General features: G+C 44.5%; 2 protein-coding genes across 2 annotated transcripts; one reads left to right on the forward strand and one right to left on the reverse strand.

Annotated features, from left to right (window-relative positions):
• Positions 1-1,808: 1,808 nt before the first annotated feature.
• Positions 1,809-3,289, forward strand: LOC106805448 (THUMP domain-containing protein 1-like). Its single transcript, XM_014807029.1, has 2 exons — positions 1,809-1,981; positions 2,188-3,289. Exons 1-2 carry the CDS (start codon positions 1,809-1,811, stop codon positions 2,966-2,968), a joined length of 954 nt encoding a protein of 317 aa, XP_014662515.1. The 3' UTR covers positions 2,969-3,289.
• Positions 3,290-3,522: 233 nt separating this feature from the next.
• On the reverse strand, positions 3,523-13,937 carry LOC106805449 (UV excision repair protein RAD23 homolog A-like). The gene is made up of 12 exons (XM_014807030.1): positions 13,811-13,937; positions 9,991-10,070; positions 9,580-9,746; positions 9,050-9,201; positions 8,006-8,127; positions 7,324-7,414; positions 7,099-7,137; positions 6,876-6,920; positions 6,455-6,585; positions 5,773-5,943; positions 5,377-5,495; positions 3,523-4,877 (listed from the first exon to the last, which is right to left on the reverse strand). The coding sequence occupies exons 1-11, from the start codon at positions 13,935-13,937 to the stop codon at positions 5,382-5,384; spliced, it is 1,239 nt and encodes a 412-aa protein (XP_014662516.1). The 3' UTR covers positions 3,523-4,877; positions 5,377-5,381.
• Between the last annotated feature and the right edge of the window lie 6,569 nt (positions 13,938-20,506).

Consider the following 20,506-nt stretch of genomic DNA (forward strand, 5'->3'; position numbering starts at 1 on the left):
ACAGACGTTGTCCCTAGCTTGGTGACTTTGTTGAAGCAGTATAGAAAAAAAATGCTGAGAAGCCAAGGGAGGGTCTACCAAAGATAACTGTGAGTCGCACAAGGTTGGCAAAGCTGCTTACAAGTATGAAAATGGATTATAACTAGGTCGGAAGGAAGGTAATTACTAATTACGACCTATATTTATTAGTGCAGCTGGTTGCACATCATGTACACATATCATGTTTGATTATAGGTAATTGTAATGAAAAATTATAGACACCATTATATAGCTGGAATTAATCGGATTGTCCAATACAAGGTGGGATTGTTCTAGATACGAACGATCACACTGTGAGATTAACTCAGAAAACCCCCCTCTCCCGATGTTGGCCGACGAGGCCAGTGGCGGCCACCAAGGGGGGATATGGGGGCAAATGTCCCCCCCCCCCCCAGGTCAGGATCCTGCTACAAAGGGTTTTAAGGGGACACAGTTCACACTTCACAGGAGCAAAGACAATCTATTATGTTAATCAATCAGGCCCAAAATGTTGCTTTCAATCTTTGAGGTTTAAGTTCTTTAACTATAGTAACTATGGTAATTTGAATTCTTATTAGTGGAAGCCTCACAAGCCTTCGATTTGCGGCAAGAAATTTTCCGCTTTCATCTATTCCATGTTCTGCAGATTTTCCCTTTATGTATTCACCGCAAGCAGCAATTTCCGTGGATGTCTTTACTGATAACAACCAGCCACACTACAGATAAAATTCTAGAAGTTATGGATTAAGGATCAGAAGTGCTCTACAAGCGTTTTAGCCTTGAGTTTTCACTCAAAAATGCTAACAAAACTTCGGCAGCTTCCTGTGGACTTCGCCCCCTGGACCCCACCCTTAGTTCTCGCACTACGCGGATCACAAACATTTTGCCCCCCCCCCATTTTCCTTGCCCTCGCTTCCCGCCCCCACCAACTTTGTACAATTTCGTAGTGCGCATGCACTAGGCACGGGTACACATATTGTTGGTAAAAACTTCAGCCCTGTAGATTTAGATAGCCTTTTCTCATTTATGTTCGACCGTTTCCAGGACCGGAGGCGCAAGTTTCCCGAAGGTCTACAAGGCTACTTCGACGGGCTGTGACCAACGGATGTGGGAGATGCTTCCTGCAGTGGTCTGATCTATGGCAGTGAGTTACGTCGATGGCAAGAAGACAAGAAGTGTGCATTGCAGATACATTTGAAAAGGGCTGCGATTTAGACGTGCACTAAGTTGCTACCAACAGCCAGTGGCCTTTGTACATCAAATTCGTAGTGACGAGGTCCCAAGGACTATGAAGAAAGCAGGTTCAGCTGCCTCTTAAAGGCGATGCGATAAGGAAACACGCGTATCGTTGTTCAGAATTGGAGCTATTGAGTGTTTACAAATCGGCCAAAGGCGTGACGTAAGTACTTAAACGCTGCGGCGCCGCCTATCAAGAAAATTGCACTAGAATACAGGAGGCGCACGAAGAAAACCAGACACACAATCAAATTCAGCAGTAGTAGCGGAGAAGTTACTTTGGACGGAAGTCTCTCGAAGACGAGAATCCGACATCTATCGGTGGTTCAGCAGTAAAGTAACGGAACGGTTCTTTGTTGTAGCTAGACTGTGCGCTCGCTGCTAGCCATGGGTAGAAGAACGCGAGACGTAAGAGTTATCTACCTTGCAAGGTTTCGAAGCAGGCGGCACGGACCGGCTCGCGTGCTGCTCGACGCCGGCATGCGGGCTTCCTCATTACAGTGCAACAGTGAAGCAGAGCCCGATGCCGCACGCAGAGGCATACGCATTCTTCAATGAGTTCACAGCGGACGCCTTATGGGCCGGAAGACGTCGACTGCCTCGGCGGACGCCGACGCGCGACGCAAGACGGCCGGAGTCGAGCGCGGATGAATACGTATGAGGTGGAGGCGCTGCAGGCAGACGCGGCGGCGACGCGAAGCGGCACGCATTCCAGGCGGGTCCACAGGTGCGCGCGTAACTGGCATCTTCCATCCTCAGCACGAACGCTCTGAGCGAGCCGGGGCGGGCATCAGATTAAAGCGATCGGCGCGGGCGCCGATCATGGCACGTACGACCTGCGGCCTCGGCGCCGCGCACAAGCGCGGCGCCGAGCTACATCATGCAGCTAAGAGCCGCCGCGTGGCGTCGACGCGGGCCGCGCGCGCGATGAAGGACGTGCCCGCGGCCGCCCGATCACGCTGTTCGAAGCGAGATTTGGCGAGCCGCGCTCGGCGACGGCCGAACGTTCGGCGTCGTCTTCCGCTCGCGCTACAACCACACGCTGCGTCGCGACGACGTCGTGCGCTCGCTCGCGGAGGTCGTCGCCGAGAAGAACGCGGCGCACCGCGTCGACCTCGCCAACCCGCAGCTCGCCGTCGTCGTAGAGGTCGTCGCCAACGTCTGCTGTCTGAGCGTGCTCACCGACTACGCGAGGTTCCGCAAGTACAACCTGTCGGAGCTGTACGGCGAGACGCGGCGGCGGCAGGCCGACGAGGCGCCTAGCGACGCAGGCAAAGCTGAGAGCGGCGAGCGCAAGGATGCTGAGGATGCGGGCAAAGCCCTCGGCGAGGGTAGAGATGGCGAAGCCGCGGGTGATGCGGGCACCGGGCAGGACAGAGACGGCAACGAGGCAGGGGAAGGCAGGAAGAACATGGAGGCCGAGGAAGGCGGGGAGAACATGGAGGCCGGGGGCGATGCGTCACCGAACGATTGCGGCGACGAGAATGGCGAAGCGGTGGATGAGGCGCTAGTTGTCACGACGAAACTGGATGCAGGGGATGGAATGTTGAGAGAAATCTGTGACGAAGAGAAAAGTAAATCGGTGGACGAGACACTAGTTATTAGTAATAATGCGGTGAAACTAGATGCAAAGGATGAAACGTTGGGGAAAAATTGTGACAAAGAGAAAAGCGAATCGGCAAATGAGACACTAGCTACTGATACAGTCACATAGATAATGGATTTAGAGGGTGGAACGTTAGGCAAAAGGTGTGCAAAAGTTAACAGTAAATCGGTGAATAGTACTAGTTGTCAGTAATGACTCATAGCAACTTGGTATAGAGGATGGAACATTTGGAATTGTGGCATAGAGAAAAGCAAAGGGGTGCGATATACACATGCATCTCAAAATGTCAAATCTTTCTGTACAATTTCATTTTCAATATTATCCATTTGTTTTGCCACAAAGGAAATTTCCTCTATTAGAAATGTTTGTATGAGATATGTGTTTGTGCAGCACAAGCAGGATGTGGGAAATAAATGATTAATCGCACAATTCATTCTTAGAAGAATGCATTCTCTACCTCAACTACATACAGTGGACTAGCATGCACTCTGTATTGCATAGAATTCCTAACGTTATGTAGCCAAAACTGAGAACACAGTAAAGACTTTACGAATATAGGATATACTGTAATTGCTAGAGGCACCGATACATACAGCCCATAGAAATCCAAGAAAAGAAATTTAGCAACATTCCACACTTGCCGATATGAATAACTTGTGTTCCACATTTTTCTACGTTATAGTATTATTATTGTACTGTATAACACACAACGGTAGCATAACGGGTTCATGTTGATACACATTTTCCGTACAGAATTCATTACAAAATTTATTTTGAAATGAGTTACGCAAATGTAGAACATGAAGAGATGAATGAATGAGCAGTCTGGTTATCGAGCATGTAATGCCGATTGACAAATCCACACCAGTAACATGTAAAGCACAATTTCCCAATTTTACTGTACACAATGTTAAAAGTAGTGGTGTTCAAGTAGGTACGAACGAAAATCTATGGTAAATTCTTAAGCAAAATAGTCTGGTCATAATGCGTACAAGCAATACATTGACTCTTCAATGCCCTTAATACAAAACAATTCCTACGATGTCGCTTTCCGAGTACACAACTCAACTTGTTGCATATCATTTGATTAAAAAATGTCATATAAATTTAATCTAGCTTGTCATACAAGGATATTTTCGCTTCCAAAAACGCAATAGGCATATTTAACTGACATGACACCGTGGAGTATAACAGTTGCTATATAGTATCTTTCACTAGAAGCGTTTATAGACTGATTCCAAAATGAAGGGAAGATCTGGTTGCACCATTTTCTAGTTATTCTCGATTTCTGTTTATTCACTCATCGTGTAGTGAACAAATTTTCTTTCTGAATGTATGATATGAAGATACACTTCAACACATCTAAATGTTTAGATGGTAATTTCAGTATACTACTTTTAAACTCGCTGTAAGTTAGTACATTGTTGCTTTTTGATTGTAAACTTTTCTGCCTTCATTCATAGGATCTTCATCAGAGGATGTTTATCACTTTAATTACTAAAGGAAAGTATGAATGAACAAAACTAAAAATATTTTTTAAAAACTGTTCAGGCTTCAAAAATGCAATAAAAGTTTACATTGTCTATATTTCTGTTACGTTGAACCTCGTCATGACTATCCCCGAAATTAATGGGGCATTTCACAAGTGCTAACTTTCATTGCAGTAGGATCTAAATACCTGCTGCCATTGCTGTGGTTCTGCTAAAAGCCATCCAGTGGCAGAGAAACAATAAGCACTCACTTGTTGGTTATGTGGGCAGTATAAACCCGTACCCGTTTAATCGATCTACTCCACGGCTCAACAGGAAGAACACGGTGCCCGGAATTTTCCCAAATTGCAAGCCGTTCGTAAAATGGACACACTAAAGCCCAGCTCCAACGTAACAAGTTCATTCTCACAGAAATCTAATGGTTCAAAATATTGACGCACAAACGAAGACAGATGTGAAGGGGATTTTTATCAATCTGTTTAGAAGTCTTAATCAGAAGAGTATGGCCACGTAGACATCACCAATTCCTGAAAATAAACCAGACGAACATGAACAACTAGGAGATCAACCACTGATTAATTGCTGCAAAAGGGGAACTTTTATATTGATTAATACAAGGTATAGATGTGCTTTACAACAATGCATCCAACACTTCTTGCTCATTCAACTAGAGAGGCTGATCGAACTAATATGAAAATTAAAAGATGCTGTAAAATGAGAGGTCATACTCCTTAGTTGTAAAGATTTATAATAGGTAGCTTTCATGCTAAAACAACAATATAACGAGCAGTTGGTTACACACCCCTAACATTTTTAAATGGCTCGAAAATTTACACAACTTCAAGAAACAAAGCTTAAAATGACAACACTTTTTCTGCTAATTCAACATGCTGCGATTGACTGGAGCTTTGCCTAGAGAAGCACGTCAACACAATACAACAGCACTTGACCGCGTTGCGAACACGAAGTCTAATAGCCATCAAAATATGACGAGAGACGATGGCCTCTGATAGGTATTCTACTTACTATGTTCAGTCGTCGTCAAACCCTTGTGAGAGCAGGAAGTTTGCAGCTAGGTTTTCATTCTTATCACATGCAAAGTACGCCTGAATAACCAATCCTTCGGGGAAGCCCAAAGCCTTGAGCTGGGAAATAGATGACCATAACAAGTTAACAACACATAACTAACACAAGTTAAATTTTAACACACACACAGAACACACACGCACGCACGCACACACACACATATAATAGCCTTAACAATAATATAAAATTCGTAACATATTTTAAATAATGGTATATTAGCCTATCCGTAGAATTTCAGACCGTGCACATAAGTGTTATTTCTTCAGCATCAGCGGTGCAATATAACGGCACATCTCAAGTTGCGCCTGAAGATTCTGAAAATGAATTTGCACTCACTCGCTCTATGGCCTCCTTCTCTTGCGGCGTCACATGAATCACCCCGGGTGCAGCAAGCTCTGGTGATTGTCCCGTGGCGCCCCCACCGGCTACGGGCGCAGGCGCGCTCCCGCTGCCAGAGACAGGCTGATTCAGCATTTGTATGAATCGCTCCTGGTGTTGGCTGATGTACTGAGAAGTGGGAGAAAGGCAAGCACTGCATCAGCATTCATAAACCCTGTTCAACATGGAACTAACTAACAAGCCGTAACTAGCTCTCACAGACGCACAACTATTGAAGTAAACATGTTTCCCAAATGCACGGTTGCTTCGGTAACCAGCTCTGTTAAATGCATGGCACCTTTAATCGCAAACAGGCTTCTAACGTTTGTGAGCGATCCAGGATACCCCAAAACCACCTCATCTGTCAACCCTACGAGTGAACACAACTAAATCTGACGTAGTGATTTAGATGCTGCTATGAAAGCAAATACGAGACAAAAAAGATGTGCGTGTGTTTTCGGATACCGACCCGACCCCCAGACATACCCTACTTACACTAAGGATTTAGTGATTAAATGTTAACAACAAACATATAGAAAACATTTACCCTTTCATTAACCTGCACCAGCTCTCATTTCAGCATAACCAGAAACACCCATAACTTTTTGTTTGGCCCGATGAATTTGAGTCTGTCACTTACTTGTAGTAGCTGTGGATTTGACTGGCCTAGTTGCTGCAGGAAGGGGGGAAGTAAGGTTGGGTTCTGCTGTATCGCCTGCCGCATCTGCTGAAACTGAGGCTGGTGTGCCAGCGCAGCCAATGGGTCGCCTTCTGCAACAGATAAGGTCACCTTCAACAGTCGTCGTAAAAATCTTGTACGACACCGCACAGCCAGTCAGGAACGTAGAAACACAAAAACACAACACTCAATTAAACTATTCACTTTTTGCGTCCCAATTGCGTCTATTTTTTGCTCATGTACACGTAACGAGTGGTACGATGAAGACGGTGCTTGACGTACCTTCATCTGTATACCGACCGACAGTTGAGATACTAAGTAGCCTGTCGCAAATGTTGCATATTCTGCTGCCATGCACCCCGTGAACTAATACATTCCATACCTGGAGCAACTTGGGGCTGGCCACTGGCTACTGTTTCACTCCCACCTGGCAACAAAATCAGTAGCTAATGAGCAACAGGGTCACATATCATAGCTTCAGTAACTTGTAAAAACAACAAAAAAACAGCACTGAACTGAAACTCAACTAACAATGATGGCAATCGCTGATCTCAAATGGTGGAAACAATCAAATATATTCATAGGTATTGCTAGATGATACTAACCTGGAGCCGCCTGTGGTCTTGCCGGTAATTCACTTGCTTCTGAAAATATTATTAAAAGACTTCTGTTTGAATTCCCATTACAGGGATTTAAAAAGCATTTTAAAAGCTTGATTTTCAAACAGGCAGCATCATGCCACACACAGATTCTGTTGCATTTAAAACAGTATAAACTAAGTAACTAGCCCCAACACATTAAAAAAACACAAAATTATCGCAAAAGCACACCTGTGACACGTTCTTGTGATGCATCGGATCTAGGTGGAGCTGCTGGAGCCTCTGCCTCTCCAGGCTCTACTTCAGGCATATCCGGGATACCCTGTAACGGAATTCACACCGCCATTGTTCTGTTGTTCTAACAGAATGATAACCTTACCATAATCAGTGCAATCCGAGTTAAATTCTTCCTTAATGGCAAAGAAAATGGGTACTAAATCAAAATTCAATTGCCAAAACGATGAATGATTTTCATGCTGCCAAATATTAGCCATCATTTAAACCAATTCATCACTTTTATAATTTTGGTTTGGGCCATAATAAAAATATTGTTTGTTTGCCCTCACCCGACCGACCCACCAAAAAGGGGCCGACTCAAAAAATTTTATTGATTTTTCCCATTCTTTTTTTTTTTACAAATTGTATCATTGTACATTATATAAATCTGTAGGCAATACATTATATAAATCTGTAGGCAATACAGTATATGTACCAAGGAAAACAAACATTCAACATAAAAGGTATCTCCACACAAGCACACCCGAGCATGTAGACACCATGCTGAATTTGTAAAAAAAAGAAGAAGCCTACCTACCTACCCAAACTTTTCAGCCTGGGTCGGGTGAGGGCAAACAAATATTTTTTTTAATTGTGGCCTTATTTAGGAGGAAAGCACGATCACCTTGTGACTTACCGAAAGTAAATATTCTACTGCCCTATCAGGATTGTTGAAGCTTGCCCTGAGTGCTCTCACTACCTGCTCCCGTTCAAAACCCATATTCATAATCTCTGTCACCATCTGTTCATAGTCTTCACCTGGGTAAAATCAAAACACTGAACTTGATCGATCGATTATAGCAGCATGTTGTTGATAAACGATTACTCAGCTGTCCAACAAGTAAACAGGCTCTGTCTCTAGTGGTTGAAATCAAACACCATTTACAACCAGATTTCTAAGTTTAATTTATAAATTATATATAATTTTTAATTCATAAATATTAGCATTGGTGATAAACACGGATTTCCAACTTTATATTTTAATATAAAATTGACTACGTCACGAATTTTGTACGGTGTATTTTGTAAAATTTTTGTTGCAATTCTTTTACAGGAAAAGTAAGTACCAACAGGACTAAATGTATCCTCAAATTCTTATCTGATAAGATTGTTTCTCAACTAGTTAAAAATCCAAAAAAACCTGGGTGATTTGATATATTGATCACGACATTAAATGCTTGCTATGAGCTCTGTATGAGTCACGAGTGTTTGTTCACATCAAACGGAATAGCAAAATAGGGAGTATAATGCAGCAATTTAACCATAAAAAGTGAACAGAATCACTTACATTGTGTGAAACAGTGTCCATATTTTTTTTTAACTTTTACTATTTACAGCGACGTAATCACTTTAAGGGTACCTAGAAATCCCAGTAAATTTGGTAATAATGCTCCTATAATCCCATAAACTAATGATCTAATCAGTCCATTTTACAGGCCACAACAGGGTTTCTTCTGCGGGAAATTTAGACAAAGGAGGTAATGGCCAGTTTGGGGGAAAAAACGCGCATGATGGATTAAAATACAGGATGTATTGATATACTTATAGGTATATAGATACAGGATATACTAATCAGTAAATACAGGAACATTTTCACAACGGCGGTGCGCCACTGTGCCTCCTATGTATAAGAAACCCTGCACAACACTGACAACAGTGCAACAGAAAACGTTGTTCACACCTGTAACTAGCGTTGATTCTGCTCGTAGGACATCACCAAGCAAACTACCAATTGAAGCGCCTATATTCATGGGTGCAGCAGCAGCCGCTGCCTCTGCGGAGGGTGCACTGGGAGCAGGCAATGCTGTGTCCATTGCTTCCGGGGCTGCGGGACTGCAACATGGAACTATCCTATATAATCTAATTTCACAAACAATTGTCATGTTGTGACTGACGAACAGCATTAAAATCTCCCAATCCAAGTACTTTTATACACACACTTTGCCAAGATGAAACCTGAATTGCAATGAAAGCATTACCTTCAGTGTTATCACAAGTTTAGTAGACCACAGAAAGTTAAAGGGGCACCGAGACAGGTTACTTTTCAACAACACTTTTACGTGGGCCAAAGAGGAACACAAAGAGCATCGCAAACTTTGTTGAAAGGGCACATAGGCAGGTAGGACAGCCGAGGCAGTTTACTGCTGTGGACACTGTCCAATTTCTTGGGCACCATGGCACAACCACAGACGAAATTAGAGTTTCGATTACCTTGCTGCAGGAGGCTGCTCTGCTGGCTTATCTTCCACTTTCTTGTCCTCCTTTATATTTGGTTTCTCTTCCAGAACAGGTTCCTCTACTGCTGCTGTTGCTGCTGCTGCTGCTGCTGCTGGAGGTGCTGCTGCTACTGGTGCTGCTGCAGCAGCTGCAGGTTTAGCCTGTCATACAGGAATACATTTACAATGAGACACGCTCATGCTACTCATTCTAGTACATTGTATAGTACTGTGAAAATTATTTTAAACTATGTACAAAACAAATGCACTCTGCTTCCACAACCAAATGCTGTGTACATATTAAACACATGAAGTACTAATACATTTATACAATATGACATCAATGTAACAAATGACATTCTATCCAAGGAAAAATATTTAGACACACCAGTAGATGATGACTTACTTTTGCTACCATTACGACAACAAAGTTCTTCTCCTCAATGTTGTATTCACTCAGTGGTTGGTCATCATTCAAAATTTTCCCTGATTTTAAATAAACATATAAATTATGAGTGTATGCAGTGTTTGCCACTGAGCAGAAAAAGATGTAGGCCTGCAGGGCCTATAGCTCCTAAAAGCTGCAGGCCCACCAGCAAAGCTATAGGCCCGCCAAATTTGGAGCGAATTACAGTAATAAAACAGCATATATCCTGTTCTTCCTTGTGGGTATTAGTCATTATCAATGTCCATAATCATAATCCCCAGGGTTCTCCAAGCTTTTTCATTATAGCATGGGGGTGCTGCTCAGTGCTAGGCGGGTCCGGGGGCATGCCCCCCGGAATATTTTTGAATTGTAGAAGCTCTGAGATGCAATCTGAGACACTCTGTCTGTAAATTTGAAGCACTGCATGTGGGGTGAAAATGTTTGTTTTGCATGGGCAAAGCCATCAGAAAATTCAAAATAATAATGGAATAAAAACACCAAAATGTAGGGGTGAACTTGCTGGTTTGCTGGTTTCAAATCGAGTTCACCTCTCATAAATCAGAAAACCTGACATATACCAGTGTTGGAAATAGCAGCTGGTCCCATAGTCCCTGACTGTTAACTTTTCAGCAGGGCTGGCTACTTTTGGAGCAGGACTGGCAAATTTTCAAGAAAATTACTGTAGCTTATATTGCGGATTTAGACATTTTTTTAATCAGGACCGGATGGAATTTTTGTCTTATTTCCAACACTGCATATACATACCAACTATACTGGTACTGTAAATCTTCTTATATCATTTTACTCATTTGTATTATGTAGTTTTACTATCGACAGCTTTACAATACTGTTCTGGATCTGACTTACCATTTGCCTTTGGCTATGTCCACTGTTTGTATTTTATTATTGTGGGCTCTACCCCTAGTGTTATGTACAAAAAATACAATGGCAGGATTGGTCGGTAAGTGTACCAGTCTACTCTACCTCGTGTTAGACTGGGTTACCTACCCCGTAATAATGCCATTAGAAATTAATTCACGATTTAATTCACGATTAAGATTTCTTGATGAGCTAGACAACACTCGGATTTGAAGTATGAAAATGAACATTATTGTGCCAGCTAGCCTACACCAGTTGGTTGGGATTGATTGTCAGTTCAGATGCAAAATATTGAAAGCAAATGGTTAAATACACCATAGATTAATTGGGTACTACACGCGTATATAAGATAGTCGAGTCGGTTTAGAGTTAGTGGTAGGGTTAGGTTAGCGTTAGGGGATTTCTACAGTTAACAGTTTCTCAGTGTTTCGAATTTTCAGTGATCAAATAGCTGTAGGATCAGCGTGCCTGTTTGATCAAGAAGCTGTAGGCCCGGCATCGAAACTATCGGCGGCGGGCCGACGGGTCGACGTGAATTTTGAACACTGAGTGTATGTAAACAAACAAGTGCTGCGGAGCGACAGGGCGCTCATCTGCACGTGCTAGGCTGCGGTGACTTGCTGTGGTGGGGAGTGGTGGGATTCTAGTAAATGGCCCGTGTTTAGTCCGAAATCGAATGTGTTGCACGGATACACGGGCCGAAACAAGTGAAGGCAGGCAGGGATGGTGTATCAGAACAAGATGCTTGCTCAGGAAAGGAGATGTTCGTTGGGATCCGGTTCATAAAGAAGTTGCCAAGCGAGATGGCGCGTACTTAAGTGTGCTTTCCAGACCTATAAGATGGGAAGCTCTGCGCATCGGGGTACCTGGGTAGTAAGCAGCAAGTGGGCCGCAGGTGATGCGGAGCAGGGCTGCATCTGGTGCTCTGGTGTGCCTGCTCGATAAATTCATTTGTGTCATAGGCGAAGACGTCGCTAGTAGCATGAGCGTTGCATGTTCTAACACGACCAAAAAACAACACTTCAAACTAGTGTAATAAAATTGGCCGATAGAGTGGGGCGGGCGCGCTATCAAAAGGGCATGGTTCGCATCGGTCAGCAAAGGATTGCAGCGATGGCAGCCTGTCAGTGTGACGCCGACGCAATTGCATAAAAGCAGGATCGAATAATTAGCCGATATATTTACTATAGCATATAGCATGCGTTGCTAGTGGTTGCAGGTAATAATGGTAGCATTGAACGGCGGCCCTTGCGGAGGGGCACCATCTGGGCTGCGTTAATTAAATATGCTCAAGTGGTTGAATATCCAAGCCAATGAGGCAGAGCGCAAGCTCGTTGGCAAAGATTACAGATTGACAGCGAATAACGATAGGGCAAAATATCCGTCTAAACTAATTTTTCAGTACAAGGTAGGCCAGTGATTAGTGGAGTGACGGGCGAGGATAAGCTCGAAGAACGTACAAGCTTGGCATTATATATTGGTGGGCAAGAATTTGATGAGAACGAAGTAATTGAAGTCTGGAAATCGCGGCAGCGCTCATCCTGTGGTTAAACTTATTTGAGTGCATAGTGACGTGTATTACGCAACCTAATTTCATAATGTAGCAGCCCTGAGCAGAATGTCTTATAGTAGTAAGTTCTATGTCATTTATCGTGGCCTAAGTAAGGCGTTGTTCAAGGTAAGAAGTTAATGTGTGAAATTTCAGCTGTAAGAATGGGGCTTTCCAAGCACCCACCACACAAGTACTCCCAAACGGCAGTTGAGGAGAAAGCAAATCGGCCATTTGTTAGCCGCTGCGTCGTTGAGGGTGAAATAGGTCTCATCCGACACTTACTCTTCGCCATGTCAGCGGAAAAGTTACATTTCATGTCCTGGTTCAATAAAGGCCATAATTAAATGCTAGGTCGGCTGAAGACAAAAAAGTTTTCCAATCGCGTCGCGTCAGACGCATGTCCTGCGAGAAAGATGCCCGAAAATTCTGCCTGTATCCGGCGGCGCATTGACTTTTGACGCTGTGACGCTCCAACTTGCGGGCAAGTGATGGCGGTTTTGCCTAGCCATGGCATGCTATACACCGACTATCAGGCAAGGCCTAGGTGCGGAGGCCGTTAGATTTTGTGCCGCGAATTCTGGCGTTTTTCCTCTCCTATACGCTTAAGTTAAGGAAGGGAATGTCGCGCCGTGCCGTTCTTTTACAGCCTCTTGACCTTTGACCTTTGCGCCCGAGCTTCGACATCGCCAAACTCGTTTTGTAACGATGCGGCCCCCCGCGCCCCTCCCCCAACATCCCGAATATCGTGACTGTACGTCAAGCGGTTAAGATTTGTGCCCAACTGTTGACGCACGGCCGGACGCACGCACGCTCATGCGATTCTACAAGCTGCATCTGACTACGTCAGATGAGCTAACAACATATGACAACCTAAGCGTATTTCAATTTTTTGAAACTCAAGTTAAAAATAGATATACAGTGATGATGAAATTTTTACTTGTGAATTTTATTTTAGCATACATGTTTTAACACCTGACAGTTACAGTTTTATTACATTTATCCCTTATTACTATTCAACTGCAAAACTTAACGAAAACCAAATGAAAAAAACGAACCACCCATTAATGTAAATAAACTCTAATATCCAACTTTAAATCAAAGTATTAGTTAAGCTTTTAAATAACATATATAGAACACCTTCTACGCTATATTTGCCACCATCAACATACTGATGATTATGGTTGTTACACCAAAGGTTGGTGTGTAGAATAATTAAAATGGGACATTAATTTAGGTGGCAAATATTGTCTTCAGTGTAAACAACCACTATTAGAAAGTTTGAAAGTTTCATCATAGAAATTCAATGCGCTGCTAATAGCCTAATTAAAGTTGCTCGGTTAGGAAAAGATAACACGTTTCAATACACACCGGCATAGATCAGCTTTTGTGCATCGGCTGGAAAATCTTTGCCCTTTTCTTTCTCAATCTTGTCTTTTAGTGCTCTGACCTGTTTACAATCAAAACCATCAAACAATGACAAGATGGTTACATACATTTACACAACAACAGATTCACATGACTGACGTAAGCTATTCTGTAAACATCGTTACCGAGTGGTCAATCTGTTACATTTACCTAAAAAGCAAATTGGTTCTCATCAGTTGAGGGTTCTTGACTTGTCTTTGCAGCACTTATTTGCATTTATAGTAACCAAATCTCGTGTTAAAACCTTATCACCCTACCTTTGAAATAATAAAATGCCTACTTATAACCATATAATTTTTGACCTAGGGCCAAGTAAGGCTCATAGGGTCTATGTCCCCCAGGGTACTGCCAGAACGTACCCTGGTAACTATCTGATATGGTTAGGGTTAGGGAGTAGGGGTAGGCGACTCCCTAGACTCGTTAGTGGAGTAGGCGAGGTACGGTCCGGCATATTAGATAGCATACATGCCAACTCTCTCTCTCTCTCTCTCTTTCGCACACAAAGTGTTTATCATAATCAAGTCTGATAGTGATAGCATACATGCCAACCCTACCGCTTTACGCGGTAGACTACCGCTTTTTGAAGACTTCTACCGCCTACCGCTTTTAATACTATTCCTACCGCATTGCAAAATATTTTGAAAAAACTTCTTTTTTTTCATTTTTTTCATTTTATCTCTAATAAATGTATGTAATGTATCTCTAATGTATTCTAGTCGGTTTTGCGCCGCTATATCTCTACTATGTTGACCCTCGCCAATGTTAATTACTTTGCAACTTTGGTCATGGAAACTGTGTTCTTAGTAGTTAGGAGAGCTGATTTAGCCTTGGTTGCTACCCTGTGGCAACGTTGCAGCATTTTCTTGGAATTCAGAGATGGCCGCCCGCCGTCGATCTTCGGATCTTGCTCAATTTACAATTTGTGATCTCGATGCCCTTAGATGTCCACTGCAATACCTCTTCACTTTCCTCTTTAGGGGTTTTCAGAGGGCATGGGGAGTCCATTTTCTGGAGTTATTTTAGATATGGCCAGCTGGGGTCAATGTCCCGCCAAGGGCAAAATGACGGTGCGAACGGTCAAACTAAGCACTTTCAATTGTAAATTCACTGTTCATAGATCACGTGATATATCAGGCTGACAACTACTACTTGAACATTACAAGACCAAATGGTGAATACCCACCCACACCATGGTCATGGAGTTGTCACCAGCATCGCGGCATCACGAGACAGGAAACACTTGTGTGATGCAGCTCACGATCCCCGAGTCCAAGAAACACGTAGGCATTCTCTCACGCATCGATAGCCACATCAGGCTCATACAGCTGCCCACTACACAGGACCTTCCACAGCTGAATCCAAACCAAAAAACAAATCCCCCCCTCTCCCCCCACCCCCCACCCACACCTTGATTCCATCGCAAAGCCTCTGTCCGCAGAGAGTTCACAGCTCAATCCGCTGCAGTGAGGTTCAGTTCGCAGCGAGACGCAGCCTGGGCCTGTCGCAAGTCCATGAGAGTGACAAGCTGTCGAGCTGGCGCGGGCTTCCAATGTCAGCAAGCACCGACTAGTGGCGCGGCTCTAGCCCATAAGCCAAGACACTGTGTGTTTGGACGCATGTATCGATTCACCATCTGCTCACCCAGACACCGTTCTGACTACGCTCCTGTAGTCTCGAGAGGACTCTCAAAACTCTTTCCGGGATGCAGTACACCACCTCTTGTTGATACTCCAACTATATCAAGACTGCTGCCTAGTCCAATGGAAAGGACCTCAGCGCTAGTACACAATCTTATACTTCACCCCAGGCATGATGCACACTCCATGAGTTTCCTCGGGCTGGTCACGGTAGCGGGACAACTCGATGAAGGCATCTTGCCGTGGGACGTTCTCATGAGCCCAGCGTTTGGTGGCCACTGACCACGCATTCATCACGGGAAGACCCTGCAACACAAGGCTCTACGGGCATACCGTCCTCATACAACTTCGCCGTGTTGCTGCAGAGTTTTACTCCAAATGGTTGCAAGACATACCAAGAGCTAGAGTGACTTACCTCTTGAGACAGCAGAAAAAACCCCACTGGGAAGGGCTTGGGTGGACCCTGTTCATCAGCCGGACACTGCTGACGCTCATGTTCCTGCGTGGAGAGCGGCACTGGTCGACTATCTCTCCAGCGCCACTGTCTCAGGCAATGCTGCCCGTATTTCTATCGCAGAGCCGTCCACCACAATGGTATGCCCCTACCATGAGCTGGTATGTGCCGACAGATGCGAGCACCCTTCCCAGGCTGCCGGAGGACCTACCTGGCAGGCGCCACATGTCCCCACGCTGTCGGCATTCTGATTCGCGGACCGCAGTTCCAGCAGAATCAGTTCGGCGCAACACGAACTATATCAAAGCCGAGCGGAAGCCGTGCGTCGGACGGTATGAAGGGCTACATCGACGGAGCGCCGAGCAATGGCTGGATGTGTGGTCAAATGCTGTCAGTGTGTGATCGCCCCCTCCGCATCGACCATAGGAACGACTATGTCCACAGCTGACAGCTGGGATGATGGAGAAGCACGCTGGTCGAGTGGATAGAGAGAGAGAAGGAACAACGCACAAAGAGGCAACGGAGAGGCAATGAAGCAAAGACTGGATGAGGTCGATCGGCAGGAAAAGATCGGAGAGAGCTGCGAGAAGTAGCAACCTCACCCCCCTCAACGAGCCGCATCCAGCGTCTCTCACTACACATCCTGCAATGGCAACGTGGCGCCGACACAGTGGAATGTTCAGGATGCACTGACTATCGGACATGAGCAAAGCCAAGCAGTTCTTCCGCCTTCACTAAGTTATTGACTTCACCAAAACCATGAAGAAACATTGGTCACATCAATGGAGCACATTCTGCAGAAGGCAGTCACTGTTCAACGGGGAGGCCAATCTACGACATCCGACGACCATGTTCAGTCGGCTGTTGGTCTTGGGGCAAGCCCAGCGGAGCCGTGGAATCTACCACACACTCTTCCAGTTACGACTGAGTTCCCACGTACCCCAACATCCGGCTGAGTTTGATGAGTATGGATTTGACATTTTCTGTCATAGACTTCCACCTGCTCCAGACGTCGTGTTGGTTGACCGACGGTCAGCTCCTGTACCCACTAGTGGGCCCAGATCGCTGGGACCCGCAGGGAGATCTGCGCTCGCAACGCTTTGAGTGCCCTCGACTGCGCCACCTACCCCCTGGCTCAAAACAATAGCTCCTGTCTCGACAGGTATGACCAAGAAGCTCTCCTGACGCGCCAAAGGAGATGCAGGCAGATGAGAAGAGAAAGAGCCAAGAAGTGCGGCTGACCCCCCAACACACCCCTTCCATGCCGACAAGCTATCCTCACTTCACAATGCCCACGACAAGGTCTGCTCAAACAACATCCCTATGCGGTACTCTCTTCCTCACAACATCCAGCCTTGTCAACAAGCTGGCACTGTGTCGTCACCCAGTGCTGAGGCAGACATCACTCTCTGCAGGCTACATTCGAAGGCGGCAGCAGGAAGATGCCAGAAATCCGCATCCTCAGTTGATACACAGACGTCCTTCGCTCTCCTGATTACTGCGACATCAAGGATGCGCGGTCATTGCCAAGGATTCAAATTTGGAAAAGTGAATCGGTGATGTCCTGCGATATCAACAAAACCTGCTTGAAGCGGTTAGCCCCATAAGTGCAGCCAAGCTCTCCGGTGTCCATGCGCTGTCAGCTGCCCGATACGGTGTCGTTACCATCGAAATAGGAAAACAGCTCAGCACTCAGTCCTTGGAGTTGATATAACAGTCATGGATCAAGCTGCTTGGAGAGCCTTGGCGCGACCCATTGCTCAACTCAAATGCCGACAGCAGACAGCTCTTCTTCCCTCTCTACCGGACAGAAAAGTTGTCGACAATGAATCGATGCACGTCTCGCCCTCCTACCGCCAGCCATAAGAAGCCGCCACACTGAACGAAACTGCACGACTGACGCAACCTGCAGCTGCATGTGCTCCGAAATCCACCTTTCAGATACTGTGGAACAGCAGCCAACCTAACCGTGACCCACCTGGACAGAACGCTCATCCTTTACCCAACTTTGGTTGGAGTATCAAAGGGGTCCACCATCACACCGGACCATCTCAACAGCGCAGTTGCCTCGCAAGCGCTTCTGCATGTAGTAGCTTGCAGCTAGCAGCGAGGAGGGCAAGGCATGCAGCGGGGTAAGTGTGCAGCCTGCAACCGTCGCAGCCTTTCATTGCCACCCAGAAAAAACGACTATTGCAAGTGCCGAGGCGAGGGTCGCCGGTGTACCCGCATTCACGAAACAATCAGATGGACACCCGAAGACAATGAGCAGAGCCTAGGTGTAGATGACGACAATGACAATGATATGTGACGGATTGGGGTAATGAGGCGGTGAGGAGTCATAGAGGATTGCGACAAACTACTGTTTATTGTGTACCTGTTCTAACAGGCCGTTTGCTACTTCTTCCTCGTTGAATTTACAATTCTAAGTGTCCTTATTTGACCGTTGACCTTTGTTCCTGACCTGACCTTGACCCATATCCTATTAAAACAATAACTCCCAGATTCCAATGACTCCCTGCCTCGGAAACCCCTAAAACAGACGGCTATGAATGCACTCTAGGGCATCGACGACTCTACAATTAGGGTTCTAACAATTACCAAAATCCCAAGATCGACGGCGGCGGCCATCTGACATTTCCAAGAACATGCTCAACGTATGCCACACGGTTAGCACAAGCTAAATCAGCCTCTCCCTAACTATATAGAAACCACTTTCCGATAAAAAGTTCAAGTAATTAACATTGCCAGGGTCAACATTTTGAGCAACTGGACTAGTGTAATTAGTAATCAGTATTAGTACGTACTAATAACTGGCGGCAATTGAATCCACTACTCGTTATTTTGTCTATTAGATATGTTTTTGCAAGATCTATACTTACACCAGAAGATATATGCACCCCACAATATTTCGCTCCGGAAATAACGGACATTTGACAAAATCGCTTTTTACGTTCAATGTAAAAATGACAAGAACCATGCAATTCTATATGTGCGCAGACATCTTAAGTTTAACCACCGCACTTAATCGATAAAACTGCAGCCATTGATTTGTATCTTTCCAAAAGTCACATTCGTTGAGAAACAATGTGGCCATGTCAATATTTACATTTTAGAATCTTATATTTTTTATAATTTATAGCAATACATTTTGTAATAAAAAGTTACCTAACTTTATATTTGTAAAGCAAGAACGTGCTTTTGGTGACGTCATGTTTAATGGCGCCGAGTGAGTTGCGATTTTTGTGTATTTGCAGATTTTGTGTGTGTCCGAAGTATTTATAGCACATGTTCTAATAAAAATATACAAAATGTTGTTAACACTAAAGACACTGCAACAACAGACGTTCAAAGTTGATGTTGACCTTCATTAAAGGTAAGTTTGAGTAACTTGCGGCTTAGTTTCGGCTTGACTTTTTGAGCTGTTCTGTGTTCGGTGTTTTTGATTAAATTCAAAACGACAAACGAGGTTAGGTGGTAACATATTCATTTCAGGCGCTCATAGTTATATGTTTAGTGAGCATTTAACATAATAAGCATTCGCAACCAAACTTATAGCGTATTTGATAATCAGTAACTGATTAGTCTGATGTGGGTGAAGTTTTTCTAGCAACAAGAATATTGTGTAATTAATAAAATGTAAATTATCGGTAGTCGGTACGGCTGTAAGTGTAAGTGTAGGCTAGGCTCATTAATAAATTTGAATTCCATATCTTGTTTTATAAATACGTAGCGCAATCATGAGGCTTTGTAAGTTGTAAGTAGGGAGATTGCACACAATAATTGTAACGTGCAGATCAATTCCTTGTTTATGATTTGACCCATATTCCAGTAACTTAGTCTAGTAAATTGCTATCTTACACTTACTTGGACTGAGAGGGTCTATGTCCCCCAGGGTACTGCCGGAACGTAACCCTGGGTACGCGTCGGTATACCGGAACGTACCTGGTACTATCTAATATGCCGCCGACCGTACCTCGCCTACCTCCACTAACGAGGTCTAGGGAGTCGCCTACCCCCTACTCCTCCTAACCCTACCCCATATCAGATAGTCCGGCTACCCGTTCTGGCATACCCTGGGGGACTAGACCCTATGAAGCCTCTACTTGGCCCTTAGGTCAAAATCTATACATGGTCTTATAAGTAGGCATTTTATTTTTCAAAATGGTAGCGGTGAATAATGCGTTTTTACACGAGCATTTTGGATTCACTATAAAATGCCAAATAAGTGCTGCAAAGACAGTCAAGAACCTCAACTGATGAGAACACCAAATTTGCTTTTTAGGTAAATGTAAAGATTGAACACTCGGTAACGAATGTCTTACGGATAGCTTACTCAGTCATAGTGACATCTGTTGTTGTGTAAATGTACTGTATGTAACCATCCTTGTCATTGTTTGATGGTTTGATTGTAAACAGGTCAGAGCCCACTAAAAAGACAAATGAGAATAGAAAAGGGCAAAGATTTTCACGCGATGCACAAAGAGCTGATCTATGCGGTGTGTATTGAAACGTGTTACTCTTTATCCTAGACCGAGCCAACTTTATTAG

This window comes from Priapulus caudatus, unplaced genomic scaffold, assembly GCF_000485595.1.
Source record: "Priapulus caudatus unplaced genomic scaffold, Priapulus_caudatus-5.0.1 Scaffold114, whole genome shotgun sequence".
NCBI lineage: Eukaryota > Metazoa > Priapulida > Priapulimorpha > Priapulimorphida > Priapulidae > Priapulus > Priapulus caudatus.